We start from the raw sequence: 17,245 nt of genomic DNA, 5'->3' as shown, positions 1-17,245 counted from the left end.
TTAGAGGGTCAGTAAGGAGGTGACCAGATATGCAAGTTGTCACTAGACAGGAAATGAACTGATGTCCGCCCCTCTGTCCCACTGCCTGGTTGAATCCAGGTATAGGGTTTGAACCTTTGGTCGGGAGAGCTGCAGGGGTGTGCAGGCAGGGAGAGCAGGGGTCAGTATAGCAGCATTTAGCTGTTTGCCTGTCTGTTCTGTGCACCTTTAGGTTTATTCTCTGCAAATGAAAGATAATGCAGGTCTGTTTGTCAGGGAATGTCTCCTCTTCTGTGGCCTTCTGCCTTGTTCCTCTGTCCCCATTTGGCAAAGGTGTGCCTTGTGAGCTGTCCTCCTGACTGACCGAGTTCTAGCATCTGTGCTGAGTCCAAGGCACCGTGAAGGTTCTGTGTCATCAGGTTCCATAGTCTTCCCGTTCTGGCTGGCAAACTCAACTCACTCTCCTTGGGCATATTGCTTTTGTCTAGACAAGTCTGCCTGCTGTGACAAACCCGGCCTCCAAAGACTTGAGTGAAATTGCTGACTGTCAGACTGCTGTCGAAGGCTCTGCAGGGACTGAGGGCAACATACCAAACCACTGGGAGACATAAGGGTGATCACCAAACTTAGGGCATGGTCAGGAACATTGCTCCACCTGAAAAAGCATGCCCAGCTTATTACACAGACACTGTCCCACTGAATAAAAGATGAAGAGCTTACAAGGCCTCAAAGTCTAACTCACAGATAAAGAAACTAGGCTGAGAGGGGAAATTCATGATTTCCCCAATGCTGATCAAACAACCAGTGTATGTCAGTTACCACACCAGACACACAGAACAAGCACAAGATTAAGCCGTGAATCCTACTATTATTGCACAATCTAGTTGAAGAGGCAGACACATGAGCCATACGTCTGACAGAAGAATCCAAAGCCATGGCAAAGCCAAGCACTGGGGGTATGGGGGAATACTAAAGGAAAGTTGCAAGTTCTAGCTTCAGGGACTGGGGAAAGTGTGGCGAGCTGAACACTGGTCCCTCAGAGGTATCCAGAACCCACTCTTCAGACCTAATGATACTACCTTACACCTAACTAAGAAGACTTTGCAGATGAGATTAAGGCAAGGATGTGGACACATGACCTTGGGTTATCAATGTAATCAACATCCCTGAGGAGGGTCAGGCAGGGAAAGAGGCCATACACTAAGGAACACAGGTAACTATAAAAGGCAAGGCAAACTGACTCCCCCTTTGGCCTCTCCATAGAACACAGCTTTTCCACAGCTTGATTATGGCTTAGTGAGACTCACTTTTGATTCCTGATTCCCAGGACTTGAAAAAAGAAAAGAAGTCTGTGCTGTTGTAATAGCTGTATTGAAGATTGGGCTTACTTGTTATAGCGGCTATGGAAGGCTCATACAAGAGGTTGCAGCACAAATGAAGTCAAAGTAGACTGTGCTCTATCAAAAGGGTGGGTAGCTATCAAGAGTCAGAGCTCAGTGTTATAAAATAAGTGTGGCATGCGAGAGGTGAGGAGGTGTGGGGGGTAAGGGAAGGGGTCTTAGAGTGATGGCTTTGTGTCTCATCGTAGGAGTGTGTCAGCTCTAGTTTCTCTACATTTTCTCTGTGTGCCTTAATCCTTCTTGACTCCTGCATTCTCATCTTAAATGAAAACAGGTGCCACAAACAGTGAGCTCCCCACAGGCATTAGCAAACCCACATCTCTACTCAGGCAACAAGAGGCCTCAGAAGCTTGGAAGTAGAGGTTTTCTGGCAGAGGACATGGATCCTGAGCATCATGGCACCCTGTGGCTTGTACAGTGTTATATGCTATATCTCTGTGGAACCTTCTGACTCCCAGAGATGTCTTTGTATGTCAAGAATCTCAAATCCAGAGTGGCACATACCTTTCAGCTCAACACTCAGAAGGAGATAGGGACAGGCAGACCTCCATGGGTTTGAGGCCAGCCTGGTTTACATAATGAGTTCCAAGCCAACCAGAATCACATAGTGGGATCCTATCTTAATAACAACAACAATAATAAATATCAAAGATATACTGTTGCAGAATATTTGTTTACAATGTGAAGATGTGTCTTTGCCAAGGCATTTTTTGACCGTTTTAATAAAAAGCTAAACGGCCAATAGCTAGGCAGGAAGAGGTTAGGCGGGACTTTCAGGGAGAGAGAGAACTCTAAGAAGAAGACGACTTCGAGAGACTCACAGAAGACTCACAGAAAGTCGGATGGGACATATTGAAGGAAAGGCAAAGAGCCATGTGCCAGAACGTATATTAAAACATATGGGTTAATTACGTCATAAGAGCTAGTTGGAAATAAGCCTAAGCTAAAGGCCAAGCTTTCATAATTAATAATGAGTCTCCATGTCATTATTTGGGGACTGGCAAGCCAAAATAGCTCAAGAAGAAAGGTTGCTACAATATATTCTATCCATAAGTGAGAAGAGCACCTGTTTTCTGCAGGACTCGATGATCTTAAAGGACATCTCTGTCATATGGTGTAAGCAGAGCAGAGGCCATAGACTATAGCCTAGAACACTAGGGCTCCCTTGCACATGGGAGCTGATGGAGCGGAGCTGAAACTCTACAAGGCAAATAAACATCCTCCATCTTCTTGGTGGGTCCCAGGCTGAATACCCAGCATCCTCATCAGACATCCCCCTTCAGGGCCAGCATCTCTGACTCAGTGCAACAGCTGGGGAGCTTCGTGTCTGTCTTTCCTTGTAATCAAAACCAGGGCCACATTACCCAGCATCTCTCTGTGGGAAAGGATATGCTGGCTTCTTTTTCCCCTGTTGAGTTTTTCCCAAACTCTTCCATTGAGCAACCAGCCACAGCTTCCAGAGACTTCCCTGCTCTGGCCTGTCAGATGGTTTAGGCAAACCTAATCTCTCAGTGTTGCGCTTCCAAGCTAGTGGGTCCAGGAGGTCCTGGCTGTGTCCCAGGTGGAGAAAACTGATCAATGAGACCCAGTTCCTGTCACCCCATGTTGACAGGCAAAAGACAGGGGAAGATCTGTCACCTCTTCCCAAGATGTCTACTTGGTGAAAAGGAACTTCCAGATTCAAAAAGCTAACCGGATCAGCCCAAGGCTTAGGAAGGCCCTGCAACACACTTAAATGACACTCTTTAAACAGCTGTCTATACACTTTCTGCCCGAGGTAGTTCTGGTGGCCTGGTGGCCTGGTGTCTGGTGCCCTTCCCCCCACTGCTAAGCCCAGAGGGCATGGCTGTGAGTCATTCTCAGAGCAGCTCTTTGGCCTTGGGTGACCTCAGTCAGTTTCCCCATCAGTGCAGTGGCCCCATGTGCCTCAAAGAAGTCACAGGGCAAAGTATCCAGAGAAGTGCCAACCAAGAGTAGGTAGGTGCCTTTACAAACTCCGGGTTCAAATTCTCAGCCCACGTTACAGGCAGCAAGAGCCAAACAGGATATAAGTCAAACCCCCATATTTCCTCCTGGAAAATAAGCCTTCATTCTCCTGAGTTTTGTCTAATTGCTCATGGCCAGTGCTCTGGAGTTGCAGTATAAAAGAGAGGAAGGCTAGGAATGATCCCCGCACCTTTTCATTTTTTTAATTGGGGGTAAGGGAGACTCCAATTAGGGCAGTGGCAGCCACGCACAAAGAAGCACAGTAGCAGGCTCCGTGGGCTGCCATCCCGCTGAGAGCAAAGCTCAGGAGTGCAGGCAGCAAAGAGTTACCCTTCGGTGCAAACACCCATCCCCCACTGTCATCACATATTAAAGGGCCAGGCACCATGGGACAAGCTGGAGGGTGACAGCTGCTTTGGGTAACAATTGGCTCCCCTAATTTGCTTTCTCTTCTGGAGAGAAACACACACACACACACACACACACACACACACACACACACAGACACATACACACTGTGAGAGTACAAGCACAAACACAGACACACACAGAGACAGCACATGCACACACACATAGAGACACACACAAAGACAGACAGACAGACAGACACAGACACACACACACACACACGTGAGAGCACATGCACACTGAAGACAGCCATCAAGACACCAGTCTCCCAGATAGGCCTCCTACACCCAAGCTGGCAGGTTGGTCAGATCTTTCTTTCATCATGTCTACTGCGTCTACTTTGCACACAGGGACCTGTTGCTGACCACACTGTGCCGGGCCTTTGCTGATCTGCTGAGATCCCATCCATGTGTCTATTGCAGTCCTATCGAAGTCCCACTTAAGTCCTCAGGACTTCCTACAGGAATGGGGTGATACCTCTCTAAGAAGGGCTCCAGAAACTTAATACTGAAGCTTGTGCACACTCAGCATCTGGGATGCAGGAAAGAGGCAGGAGAGGCAGGGAGATGGAGAGCCTGTCCCATCTTCACTGAGAATCAGGATGAAAAACACAGAAAAGCAACCCATTTGTTTTAAGGGGAACCAACATGTGGCCCACCCCAAGTTCAGTCTGTATGGAGTTGTGATGATATGCAAGATCCTTGGCCAGAGGAGGGGTTCTCCTTCAGCAAACCTCTGGTTCTCTAGCCAGCAAAGACCAAGGTCCCTGGAGATCATAGAAGGATGTAGATATTTCTCAAGAAGCAGAGAACAGCCACTGACTAATAGCATCCACCAAAGCTGTGAATACATAGGCTTGTGTCAGGAAACTGACATCCTGCCAATTACTCACATGTGTGCTTGTGCAATGTTCTAGTCTACCGTGGTCACACACACATTCAGCTGGATCTAAATTGTCTTCTAATTGTATCATTCTATAAGCCCAAACTTAGTGCTCATGGAGAAGAGGATTCATAGACCCTCTCAATCATTTCTTGTCTACCAATGGGGTGCTAGAGTCAGCGGCTCTTGGAACACCAAGAGAAAAGGCATGAAGACTCCACAGTTTTAGCCACTGAGCTGGAAACATTTAACAAGCAGCAGTTTGGGGTTTCTGTTTGCATGCTAAGGACAAAGGGTTACTTACTATGCAGCAGGCCACCAGAGCTCCTTGGGCAAAACCTGCCAGGACATCGCTGGGATGGTGTTTGTGGTCAGATACACGTGACAATCCCGTGTAGAAGGCCATCATGAGCAAAGTGAATTGCAGGAGGGGCCGAAGCAGGCGTGCCCCTCGCCAGGTGAAGCGGGCCTGAAGGTATAGCTGAAGGAAAGAGATAAAGAGATGCTCAATGACGTCTGGTTCATGGGCACTAGGACACCAGACCAGCATGCTCTACATTTTGACTAAATGGAACCATCTAGACTTGGTGTGATATACTGTAGATAGAGTATTTAGCTTTGACATGATGCCAGCTACTGTACTTTAGTTTTTATAGCATAAAAAATGTGAGTTTATTTAGAGGGATAAGCTAATGAGACTTGAGTATGATAGTACATAGGAATGTTTGTTTTTTTTTTTTTTTATGTACTGCTAGGCATAAAACAAGCATTTAACAAATGTGACTTTCCTCTTATCTTCTGGATCTGCACTACTTGGAGAACAGTAACCAAGGCTTGCAAAGGCTTTGTTGCAGGACTGATAACGATTTACTAACCCATTTGTCAGTTTTCTCGGGATTATAGCTGCATAGTCCCCAGGGACCAGCAATCCCCTGCCACAGCAATAAAATATTAATGAAACTTTCAGTAAGTTGTTCAGACACTCCCAGCAAGGGGATGTTCCTGCTTGGAAAGAAAGCAACTCTATCCAAGAGAAGTGTCCAGGTCATCAGTAGGAACCTGGATTGTGCATCAGCAAAGAAGGCAACATAAACCAGCCAGACAATGCCAGACAGCTTTCAAGGGGAGGTGACAGATACTGACTGGCCCTGGGTGGGGTGGAAGAGTAACCTGAAGAAAAATGTAAGAAAAAGACAAGGAAAAAAAAAAAAAAAAAAAAACCCACCCAAAACACCACCTCTGGCCCAAGGAAAGATGAAATGACGTCAACTGGGTATTGTCCCCTCTGAAGTTATCTTGCTAGAGTTTCCGCTTTAACCTCTGGGCACAACCTACTTCCCAGGTTCCTGTGGGAACTTGGGAAACAAGGGGGAAGAAGCAAGAGGAACAAGGGCGAACTTCCGACTACAAATCAAAGCAGGGGAGAGGCCGGGAGAAGGAAAGAGCAGAGGGAGGGGCTGCTAGCCTCATGGCAGACCTGAGGCAGGGGCAAAGGCCAGACCTCCCTTCTAGACACAAATGGGGCACTTTCCTTTTGGTGGCCAGGAAGGACCATGCCAAGGGCCAGGAGGCTAGGCAAAGGAGATAGAGAGAACAGAAGATCCCAGAGGCACTAGGGCTGTGCAGGGAGCCTTGTCTAGAACAAAATCCTCAACTACAAAGGCACCCATAGAAAAGAGCAGGTGGCTCTGCCATCATTCCCACACAATGAGTCTAACATTCGAAAACTAAAAGTACGGAGTGAAAAACTAATAAGAGGGTATACACTGTTGTTGTCTGCTAAGCAAATTTAAGAAAAATATTACTAGATTTCTCATATGTCAGCAATAATCAGTTAAAACCCCAAAGAAGCAATAAAAATCATCATCCCAAAGGTGAAGACAATGGATACAAATTAATGTACCCACAAGTTCCTTTGTGAAGTAAGGGACATAAAGGCTACTTTGAATAGAGATCTAGAATCTTCACTTACAAGAACAATCAACATATGGATTCAATTAGAATTTGATGCACATTCTAGAACACCTGGAGAATAAAACTGGAAATTTCATTCTCAAGGAAAAAACAAAAAAACCAAAAACAAACAAACAAAAAAAAAAAAAAACCCCCCAAAACAACAAAAAAAAAACAACAAAACAAAACAAAACAAAAAAAACCCAAGGAAGAGAACCATGGACTGGTAGATTCTACAATAGGTGCTAAGGACAAAGAAATGAGACATTATCTCCACTCCGTATATGGTTCTGGGCACACTAATTGTATTAATATGTCTTACAGACACCATGAAAGAGGATAGAGAGCTGCTAGTGCCATTGCCAAGGACAGAGAATGACGGACTTGAACCATCAAGATGGAAGACTCTTTGATGGAAGGTAAGGGAGAATTGTGAGGGCGGTGAGTACAGTACTTCCAATAGTCCAGCCTAGCTGGAGAAAAGAGTATATGAGGTATAAGGAAAAATAAGGTTTGCAGAGGACCTTGGGACTCAAGCCAGAGAATCTGCCGTTTGTTGGGCAGACCAATTCCTCTCAAACTGTATTCCACAGAAGACTAAGGGTCTGACAACAGAGATTGGACAATGCTGTATACTAAATCCTTAATTCTGTCAAAATACTTATAAAATTAGTAAAGATTTTGAATCTTTCAGGGAAAAAGACCCGCTTAGCATGAAATTAATTATTTTAGAGAATATGTACCTGTTGGGGGAAAGAAGCGTTGGAAATTTGAAAATTGGCTTTAAGCAAGGGGTATAGGGATTGTTGGGTTAACACAGTCAGTGTAAATGTCATGGTGACTCTAGGCATCAGGCCATTATCACTCCCTCCTTCATGCTGCAATACTGACATCATGAACCAAAAGATCCTGCCTTTAGCCCAGTGTGGCATCTAAAATCGAGCAGGAAGCACAGGCCAGCAGACTGGGAGTCTGAGACCTGCCTGGATTACACAATGTCTCACTATGGGAGCCTGGATGGACCTTATGTTGGTTTTGCTGTGACCCAAAACAAGTTCAAGGAGGAAGGGACATTCTGTGTGCCCACTCAGGCTTGCCTTCCTCCAGCTACTCTTGGCAGTGGACAGATGAGTGGATAACAGAATGAGCACAAGTTTTAATCAGAACGCCTTCATGCATGCCTCAGTTTGCTTCCAGCTGAAGGAGAGTAATAACAACTGTCTTAGAGGCAGCGGTATGGATTGGTGGACCACACAGATAGACGACACAGCAAGCACATACATAACTCAGTGCCAGATTTTATTCTTTAGTCACTTTTAAGCACTGCTAACTGTGTGTGTGTGTGTGTGTGTGTGTGTGTGTGTGTGTGTGTCCTTCACTGAAAGAGCTACAGGCCTCAGAAAACACTTGTACAGAATCCCACCCTTCCCTTTGCTTGCTGCCTGCAGACTTAGGTCACAGGCCTTGGAAGCCAGGGTGGGGCGGAGGAAGGGCGGGCTTGCCAACCGGACAAGGCTATATCTCCCCTGCCACTGACTCAGAGGCTTCAGGCTGGGGCTCCAGAAAAGAAAAATCTCCTACGGGAGCGGAACTGGGGAGGAGACAGGCATCAGAATAGCTCCAGGAAGAGAGGAAGGGAGTGCTTGTGAATGGGAACAGAGTATGGGCCATGGGAAAAGAATTCCTCACATGGACTGCAAATGACAGCCAGCAGAGGCAACTTGTGCCTCCATACCCATTAGGAGTCAGAACACCATGGAGCAATGGCCTCATGGTCAGGAATGACCCTGATGATGTCCACAACGGAGTCATCCTTTTGCCTTGACATAATAGTTATCCAACGACTGTGACAATTTTTTCCAAAACAAATAAATTACTAAAGAAAGATCTTGTGTGTGACCTCCCACTTAATGGATGCGTTTGATCTGAAGTTAGTTAGGCAGTGGCAATAGGCTTTGTGGTTGATAGGATTCCACCACAACTACCAGTGCCACCGCCAAATGGATGGGATCTTCCAGTGCTTAACCTAGTTCACAAGAGCCAGCTCAGGAGTGTGGTTCAGGCCTCCAGTATATTCTGCAGCTTAACCACAGTAAGTTATTCTGGAGGCTCTGCTCACTCCCAGTCCATGGTACAGGTCCAAATCACCCAAGAAGAGGACATTAAACCCTGCCATGCATGCCTCCAATCCTGAACCAAAACTTCCCAGTATCAGAGAGGGCCTGGGGGAGCTTCTGCAAAGTCCTCAGCACTCAAAGACAAAAACAAGCAAACGAAAATAAAACAAGCAAAGCTGCTTAGGAAAGGAATGAGGAGAGCTTCAGAAACAGAGTGAGAGTTATCCTGACCACATCCAAGCTGCTGCTGTGTTCGATTCTCTCTGTGAAGGTAGGGCAGGCTCCTTCTGGGCTGAGGAACCCACTCACTGAGCATTGCTGGACACTGAGCTCTGCAGTGAGAACAACTAGATTGCCCACGTGGGCCCCAGCTAAGTCACTCTACTTTTATGAAGTTCTCTTTTCTCATATACAGCCCAAGATGTTCTCATCCTTAATATCTGTGCGAAGGTGTCAGAATTCCCTGGAGCTGGACTGTGGTGAGCTGCCATGTGGATGCTGGGAAGTGAACCTGGGTCCTCTGGAAATGCTGGGCCATCTCTCCAGCCCCCAAGATATGCTCATTTAAAAAAAATGTTGCAAGCTAGTATTATATTCAAAAACTGGAAAGTCATACACCAATGAAATACATTCTGCAGCTAAAAAATAACAGTAATACTAATACTCCTATATCCTAACAATTTCCCTTGCTGGTACTGAGATTGTGCTTCCAGCTGCTAAATAAAACAGGACTGCTGGTTGGATATGCGAGGAGGATTACAATAAATGGTGTACATCTGCCTCCCCCTCTCAAAGGAATGAATATGGAAACGTGGCATCCACATCTCATCCATAAATGGGACTCTCTTCTGGCCTTAACTTTAAATCTGGGCTTCCACAGAATTGGAATTCTAACAAGATCGCCTTATACTGACTTCCAGCCTGGTGCTGTCTACCTGGGCCTGAACCTGGTGAGTGAGCCAGGCTATTTCTAAGGCTTCCTAATTCTTGCTAAGTCATTTGGGTTTCATGCTGTGATTTGCATACTGGTGAAACAGGCCCGGGCGGTCCTCTCCCTTCCTTTCCATTGCTCTCAAGACCTGTTCATTAAGAGTGAAAAGGCAGCTTTCTGGGAGGCAGCATAGGTCACCCACACCCAGAGTGAGACACTTTCTTAGTTTCCAGTCTCCTCCTTGGCTCCCTACCTAGCTCGGGCTCATGTGCTTGGCAGAAGGCCACATGATGTAAACCAGTTTCCCTCTGTAGTTATTAAAAAGCTTTGAAGACAAAAGATTTTTTTTTTTTTTGACGTGACACTTTCTTCCTTTCCAGAAAAATCAATTCTCATTTCTCCATCACTATCAAGAGAAGGAAAGGAAATGGCCACTCTGCCAAGCACTGAGTTAGACACTGGGTAGAAGCTTAATTACCAGCAACAGCCACATCATGTTAGGTGGACACCAGGGTGCTCATGCACAGATGAAGAGATTGAGGCAGAAGAGGACACAGAAGAGCTCTGAATTACATGGAAACACATTGCCTTTCTCAGTCTACAATCTAACTTAAGAGCTGTTGTCTCTGTAGGAAATTACTGCTTTACACGGAGTCCTGGTTTTCTGAACTTATCTCTTCAGTCTTTAAAGAAAAAAAGAAGCCATCCCACAGAGAGATGCAGTTGTCATCTGAGTCAAGCTCCAGGATTATTCGGAGCTTCAGGCTCTTCCACTGCACCTGTCTCATGTACCTATAAACACCCACGTCTCAGTGGCAGACATACGGCCTGCAGAAGCTAGGGGAAGCCACTGGCCTGGGAGTCTCTGTGCTGACTTCATCGGTGGAGCTAACAGCTCTTCCTCTCTGCTCCATCTGCTCCCAACCAGAATAAGGGAGATTCTCTAACTCAGTCATAGCTATATACTTTTATGGTTTTCTCCACAAATTATGAGCATCTTTGGTGTTTTCAGGTGCTCACATGGGTACTGGCTCACAACAAGTGTCCACAAAAGGGTGGATGAACGTACAGATGGCATGAAATAGAAAGAAAACACATCTGGTACAGTGGTTTATGCCTCTCTCCCCCTAGAAACAGCAATCAAGTCCTTATGAGAGGTTGGAACATGTTCTTCCATGATCTGGGGGGATGCCTCATGGGCACCCCAGACCCCATGCTCTGGGATTTCAAACGTTTTGAACAAAACCTCAATGACTAACAACCACAGCCTGGGGAATGTGGCTGTCAGAGGTCAGCCACTTCCCTGTTTCCTTGGTACCCAACAAATCCTGTGACATACAAACAGTACTCACAGGACAACACAGAGAAAGCCAATGGGTAAAGGGTTCAGGAAAGAGGTGAAAGCCTTGTCCCTAGACCACACGGCGCTTAGTAATCTAACAAGCCCATGAGTAGGATGAAAAGAAGATTACTGGAAGAGAAAAGATCGTTGACCTATGACAGTCAAATGACCTCAGATCCACCCAACACTCATTCATTCATCTAACATTCACTGCACACTTGTTAAGGATTTGCAGGGGGTTAGGAAGGGCTCATGATGGAGGATGAGGCTATCTATTTTAAACGGGGCAATCAGGGAGGGTTTCCCTGAGAATGAGACCTGCAAAAAGGCAAAAAGGGCAAGGTGCTGTCTTCCAAGGAGGAGCCTGGATACTGGATATAAACCCCCTGCAGCCTAACGTGCACTGAAGGGAAAGCTGGGGCTCATGATCGCAGCATGGATGTTAGTGATCAACTACCAAGTGTGTACTTCATTTCCTGCTGCCTTCTGGCCACCAAGCAGTACTGACTTTGTAACACTTGATACTCTGGAGGTAGGAGGCACAGAGTGTGCTTCTACTTACTGTGGGTCCCTTCAGCTCCTCCCACCACAGGAAGCCTTCCCTGGCTTTGTCTTCATCTACCTGCTCCAGCAAGCGGCACACCACAGTCCCAAATAGCCATAATAACCTACTCATCTTCTGAGCCCTTGAGTACAAGGTGCCAGGCTATCATCACTGTCCCGGTCTCTGAACTCTTGAAGCACCGTGACCACATCTTACTGAATTCCATCTTGTCATGCTTATCATGGTACCTGATGAATATCAGTCACTAAATAGTTGCCAAATGCTGAGTGGGTCATCTCCTTGTGGATAATCCCAGGTCTGATGCACTTCAGGAGCCCTAGAAGGCATCTAAGAATCTGGTAGCACAGTGGAGATGATATGTGTACCACATTGGTGTCTGTCCTGGTGTTGGTGTTTTATCCAGCTAACTAACTACATTGTCCTCATGCCCCAACCATGGAGGCAGAGGACCAATCTAGACATGGTCCTCTGGGATGTAGGCCAAGGCCCTGAGGTGGGAGGCATGGTGTATCCTTCTATGTGCTGTTTTTGTTTTGGTTTGGTTTTATTAGAATCTACATCCATCTCTAACAAACCTTAACCTCATTCTTAAGCTTTCATGCCTAGGGATAATTTGGTGTTTGGGCCATGGTTTTTTGAAGCCACCCATTTTGCAAATCCAAACCCAATCTGGAGTGCCCTTCAAAGGTATGGAAGCTGCTACTTCCTCATGCTATGGGGATGCCCGGGGTTTCTAGTCAGCACCTATCTTTGAACACCAGGGTTACGTGGACAGAAGTTTGTCCCTCACAACTTCCCTTCCTCTTTTTCATCACCTAGAAGACTTCAAACTTTTTCAAAATAGAAACACATAGACTGAGTGATAAATAGCACCGGTCCTGCTCTTTTTTTTCCTTCATTTGACAGATGGGAGAACCTAGAGCCAGATCAGAAAAGTGGCAGCCACTCTATAAGATATATCTAACAGTCTCCATTTTACAGATGGGTAGACTGAGGCTATGAAGTATCTCACTCATAGCTCACAACTAGTTTAAAGCAGAGTCCGCATATGAGCTGTGCTCATTGGTTCACATATGTTTGCTTCTGAGACTATTTCAGCAGTGGCGGGGCAGGGGTGGGGGGGTGGAGTGGGGTGGGGGGGTGGGCATATAGGGCTGTGTGTTTGGATCTGCATGTGTTGGAGTCTTCAAGGACTGAATGTGTGCATCTTTGCACAAGTTCCTAAGATCCTGTGGTGTGTATTTAATCAGGTATGTGTGTGCGCATGCGTGTGATCGTATACCAGGAGACAAGGGCTAAGCATCTCTCTCTCTCTCCTCTCAGCTTCCTTGTCTTTCTTCCAGCAATAAGAAGGCACTACAATTTTTCCCTCCCTCAAAGAGATACAAATAAATCTTCAATAGCAAGGCCCGCCTCACTCTCACCCAGTCATCCTTTGTACAGACTCTCTTCTGTGACCACAGCTGGTGGGGGCTGTGGAGTGGAGTGAGCCAGGCCAGGGAGGGCATGGAACTGTTGTAGCAGATGTGAAGAAGGGCAGGTTTCTTCTCTTTCAGGTGGAGCTGAAATTAGGTCAAGCTCACATTCCTTCTGCTTTTGTCTGAGAAGGTTTGTTTTCAGGTTTTTGTTTTGTTTTTGGTAGCCAGTATAATGAGAAGCCACAGTGCCCTTGGAGAAGACCACCCTTCAAGTGCCTTTCTATTATACTGGCCGTATGATGTCGTTATTAACTTCTCAGATTCAAGTCTGTTTCTACAAACAAGATAATCAAAGCCAAGCCCACAAGCTACAAAGAGAAGCAAATGTTTTGTTGTGAGCTACAGGCATAGTGCCTGGCACATAGCAGGAACCCCAAACCTGCACCCCAAACATGTCAGCGCACACCTGGGCAGCTGCAAAGGACATCCTGCCCAGTGCTGGCTTCAAAAGAGTTCAGTATTTTTCTCTTGGAATAAAATGAAGGAACATGGGGTAGGAGGGGGGGGGGATGAACACATACAATTCTCCTAAGCACTTTTACAAAATCCTGGAATTACATTTGTGAAATTGCTTCCAGCCCTGGTAAAATACACACATGGAACAGAAACCTAAATATCTGCTAAATTATCTTTTTTTAAAGAGCAAAACAAAAACAAGCAAACGAAGACTGGAGGGGAGTGCTGTTCGTGAATAAATAAGGACCAGGTCGAATGTTTTTATAGGTTGGGGCCCACCTTTCAGCACTGCATCCTGGGTAATGGGAAGCCAGAGGCCTCTGAACTTGGAAAGGAGTGGGGGAAAAGCAAAACAAAACAAACCCTGTTTTTTCCAATTCCCAATTATGTTTTTTAAATAAGTTGAAATCAAAATGTTCTTTTTCCGAACAGCTTACATTCTTCCGAGCTATGTCTGACCTCTCCACACCTTTTTGCTCTGTACTCCCCTGAAGCAGCTGAATGCAGGAAGTGCCTTGGCTGAGGACCTCATTCAAGGGGGTAAGAGGACAAAGGAAAGCAGAGTGGGGCCTGCTATTCGCCAGGCAGCTAGAGTGGCCGTCTACCTGCCCTGTTTGGGTATGTCCCAGGAAGCCGGCCAGAGAGGGGCAACATCTCCACCCTCCAAGGCAAACGAACTCAAGACACAATTTCTCACTGTCTCTGGACCCAGAAAGTAGGACTTTGTATTTTGCACTTTGTGTCCTCCTGGACATAGAAGTACTTTGTAAAAATCAAAATCACTCTCAGCAAGCAAAATAATGAAGGCCAGTAGTGAGATGCAAGCAAGCCGGATGACCTGAGTTCAGTCCCTGGAAGCCAGGTAAGTAAGGTGGAAGAGAGAGTTCATGCTATAGGCATGACACCATCTGTATAAATTTTCTGCAGTGATACAATGAAGCTTCCTGAAGTCTTTCTATCAGTGTACTAAGGAAACAAACCCATACGGTGCACAATTCAAGGAACCAGATCAGAAACCTTGGATTTGCAAGTCACAGCTGGTGCTTCTGTAAATTTGACAGTTTGCTTAGACTCTCTGGCCCTAATAATCTTTTCCCACTACAGAGCAGAGCACTATCTGTAACTTACGATTACTCTAAAGACCAAGGAGTCTCATCTTACAGAATGCAATGCTATAGCATTAACCACTACACCAGTATCTTCTATCACTCTATAATTTCAAAATGGACACACAGCCCCTATCTAGCAGCAGGCTGAACAGATTTTTATCTAAAAACGAGAAAAAGCCTAGAAAGTAACAAGACTGCTATCTATGGCAGTGTTGAGCTCCTGGTGAGAGCTAATGTTCTCGGCATTTTTTTTTCAAGGATTTCACATGAACTATGCCCTCAATGATGCCATAGGGGTAAGCTACATTTGGGCTCTGCTCTTGCTAGACAGAGGACACACTTACCACCAGATACAGCATGGTAAACATGGAGAAGGAGGCATGGCCCGAGAAGAAGGACTTCCTGCAAGAACAAGAGAGGGCTATGAAAAGACCACATTCACATCCCCAGTGTTCACTCTTCTGTCGTCCCTGCCTAGACTCTAACCTTGACAGCAGACACAGATCTTGTTCATGTTTGCATCCTTGGTGGTGCTTTGGAGACATGCCTGGAACATAGCAGGCATGCACAAATAAACAAGAGAATGAATGAATGAATGAATGAACGAGCGAACAAGTGAAGTGGATTTACCAGTGCTATATCACAATGACATCTTCACACATCTGTCTCAATCATTTGGCTATGAGTTCTTCAAGAATAGATACTATGCTTTCTCCTCACCTAGACCAGAGCCCAACACCCGGGGTGTCCCGGTAGGTTCTCTCAAAATAACACTGCATCAAGAAGGGCACCTGCTGTGTCTGTGTGGTGCTGGCAACCTACCTGGCCTCCTGTACTTTGCTGTCTTCCCCTCTGCACCTGTAGTTCTGAATGTAGCCCTCAGAACAGTTGATCTGACTGAAATCCGGGTCACAGACGCTCAGAAAGTGAGGCCGCAGGCGCCCGATGGATACTTTGGCGATGTCTGTGAAGGACTGGCTAATGGCACAACCAAAGAGGAAGCAACCCACTTGCTTGTAGAGAGCGGCCACATACGGGTTCTGAATGGTGGATCGGGACTTCTCCTTGAGGTAATAGATCCGGTAGAATTCCCCTGTGATGATCTGAAATGAAACCAGTAAGGAAGTTAGGGAGAGCTGAGACACCCTCAGAGCTGATGCTGCTGGCCACATTTAGTGGCAACCGGAGAATATATTCAGTATTTAACTACAAAGTATAATCTTCAAAATCCCAATTTCTACTTAAATATGTATATTTCAATAAACACGGGATGAAAAATCAAAGCGCGAATGAATGACACGGCTGTCATTTCCTTCTTTAAAACGACTCTTACAGTGCCAGAGTATCTAACAACAATAAAACCCAACAAGCATAAATAGGCGTATATACATGTGTGGGAGACTACTGTACATGTGCACATATGTCCATCAAAAAAAGGACTCACCTACAGAAAACAAAAGAAAATAAAGACTCAAGGGCATGATTAAGAGTGACTACATGTCAGGAACCCACTTGAGCAAATCTTAGGGTTCTGGGATGTGGGAGACATTATTAGTACTAGCTTGACTCTGGTGAGGGTTCCGCCTTGGTGCTAGTACTGATTAGGGTTTCCACAGTAAATACCACAGTGAGGTCCTGGGTGAGTTCAGGCTCTGCCTGCCACCTACCCCACAATACTTGAGCACTAACCTCCTCAAGCTTCACAGGCTTTAGCCTCCTTCCCCATAAAAGGAGGCTGCTGGCCTTTGCAGAGTCAGTGGTTTATATGAGACAGCATTGTCAGGAAATGTGCTGAGTCATAGAAAGGGAGATTTCTTTTATTATTTAACTTTTAATTCTCTACACTGAGAATTGAGCCCAAGGCCCCACACTGAGTGAAAACCCACTGGTCTAATCTGGACACAGTGGCATACACCTACAATACCAGCACAGGGAGGCTTAGGCAGGAAGATCAAGGCTTCAAGACCAGTCTGGGCTTCATAGTGCGACTCTGTCTCAAAAATAAACAAAAACAAAATAACATTGAAATAAAAGCCAACATTCATTCGATATTGAGGCTGGTTCACACACTCTTCCACATTGTACTATATCCCTGCCGCTGAAACTGCCTGGCTTTCTAGTAAGCATGGGCCAGCTGTCACGCTATAAGGTGAATATGGACATCATCACTTTGTCATTAGGCCAAATTGCCTTTGGTGATGCACATGTGGACAATGTTTCTTTGTCATTGGATTAAATTGCCTTGGGTGATGCCCAACTGAGCAGCCTGCTCTCCTTTCTTAACTCCACAGCACAGCTGTGGCCACTTCCTGGTTGCAACCCCAGGCCAGGAACGGTGATGGTCAGCTCATCACTCACCACAAAATTCCCTTTCACACTTCCTCCGTGGAGGATGATGAACCACACTCGCCCTTTCAGTGAGCAGATATGTTCACAACCACAAGGGAAGCAATAGATCGGCACATCCGGGGCACTCCTTTGCAGAGGTTCCGTTATTCCTTTACAGAGGGTTAAGACACCAAAGCAAGAGCCGAATGCAGGCAGGTCCTCAAAGGCCTCAAATTGTAGGGAAGGATGGGGTGTAGCGTAAACACACCAGCTGGACCCAGGGGCAAGCAGGCGCAAGGGTGGGAACAATG

The 17,245-nt window shown here is 46.0% G+C and overlaps 1 protein-coding gene across 1 annotated transcript in view; it reads right to left on the bottom strand.

The window, feature by feature from the left end:
• The window catches only part of Plpp3 (phospholipid phosphatase 3), a 75,021-nt gene that overhangs the window by 10,051 nt on the left and 47,725 nt on the right, over positions 1-17,245 (bottom strand). Inside the window, exons 3-5 of the mRNA XM_051188292.1 lie at positions 15,429-15,709; positions 14,951-15,008; positions 4,960-5,136 (exon numbers count right to left, since the gene is read on the bottom strand). Coding sequence (XP_051044249.1) covers positions 4,960-5,136; positions 14,951-15,008; positions 15,429-15,709 — 516 coding nt within the window. The remainder of the gene's footprint in view (positions 1-4,959; positions 5,137-14,950; positions 15,009-15,428; positions 15,710-17,245) is intronic.

The sequence above is a fragment of the Phodopus roborovskii genome, unplaced genomic scaffold, assembly GCF_943737965.1.
Source record: "Phodopus roborovskii unplaced genomic scaffold, PHOROB, whole genome shotgun sequence".
In the NCBI taxonomy this organism is placed as follows: domain Eukaryota; kingdom Metazoa; phylum Chordata; class Mammalia; order Rodentia; family Cricetidae; genus Phodopus; species Phodopus roborovskii.
The sequence above is the reverse complement of the archived record's forward strand: the minus strand, read 5'-3'. Positions and strand labels throughout refer to the sequence as shown.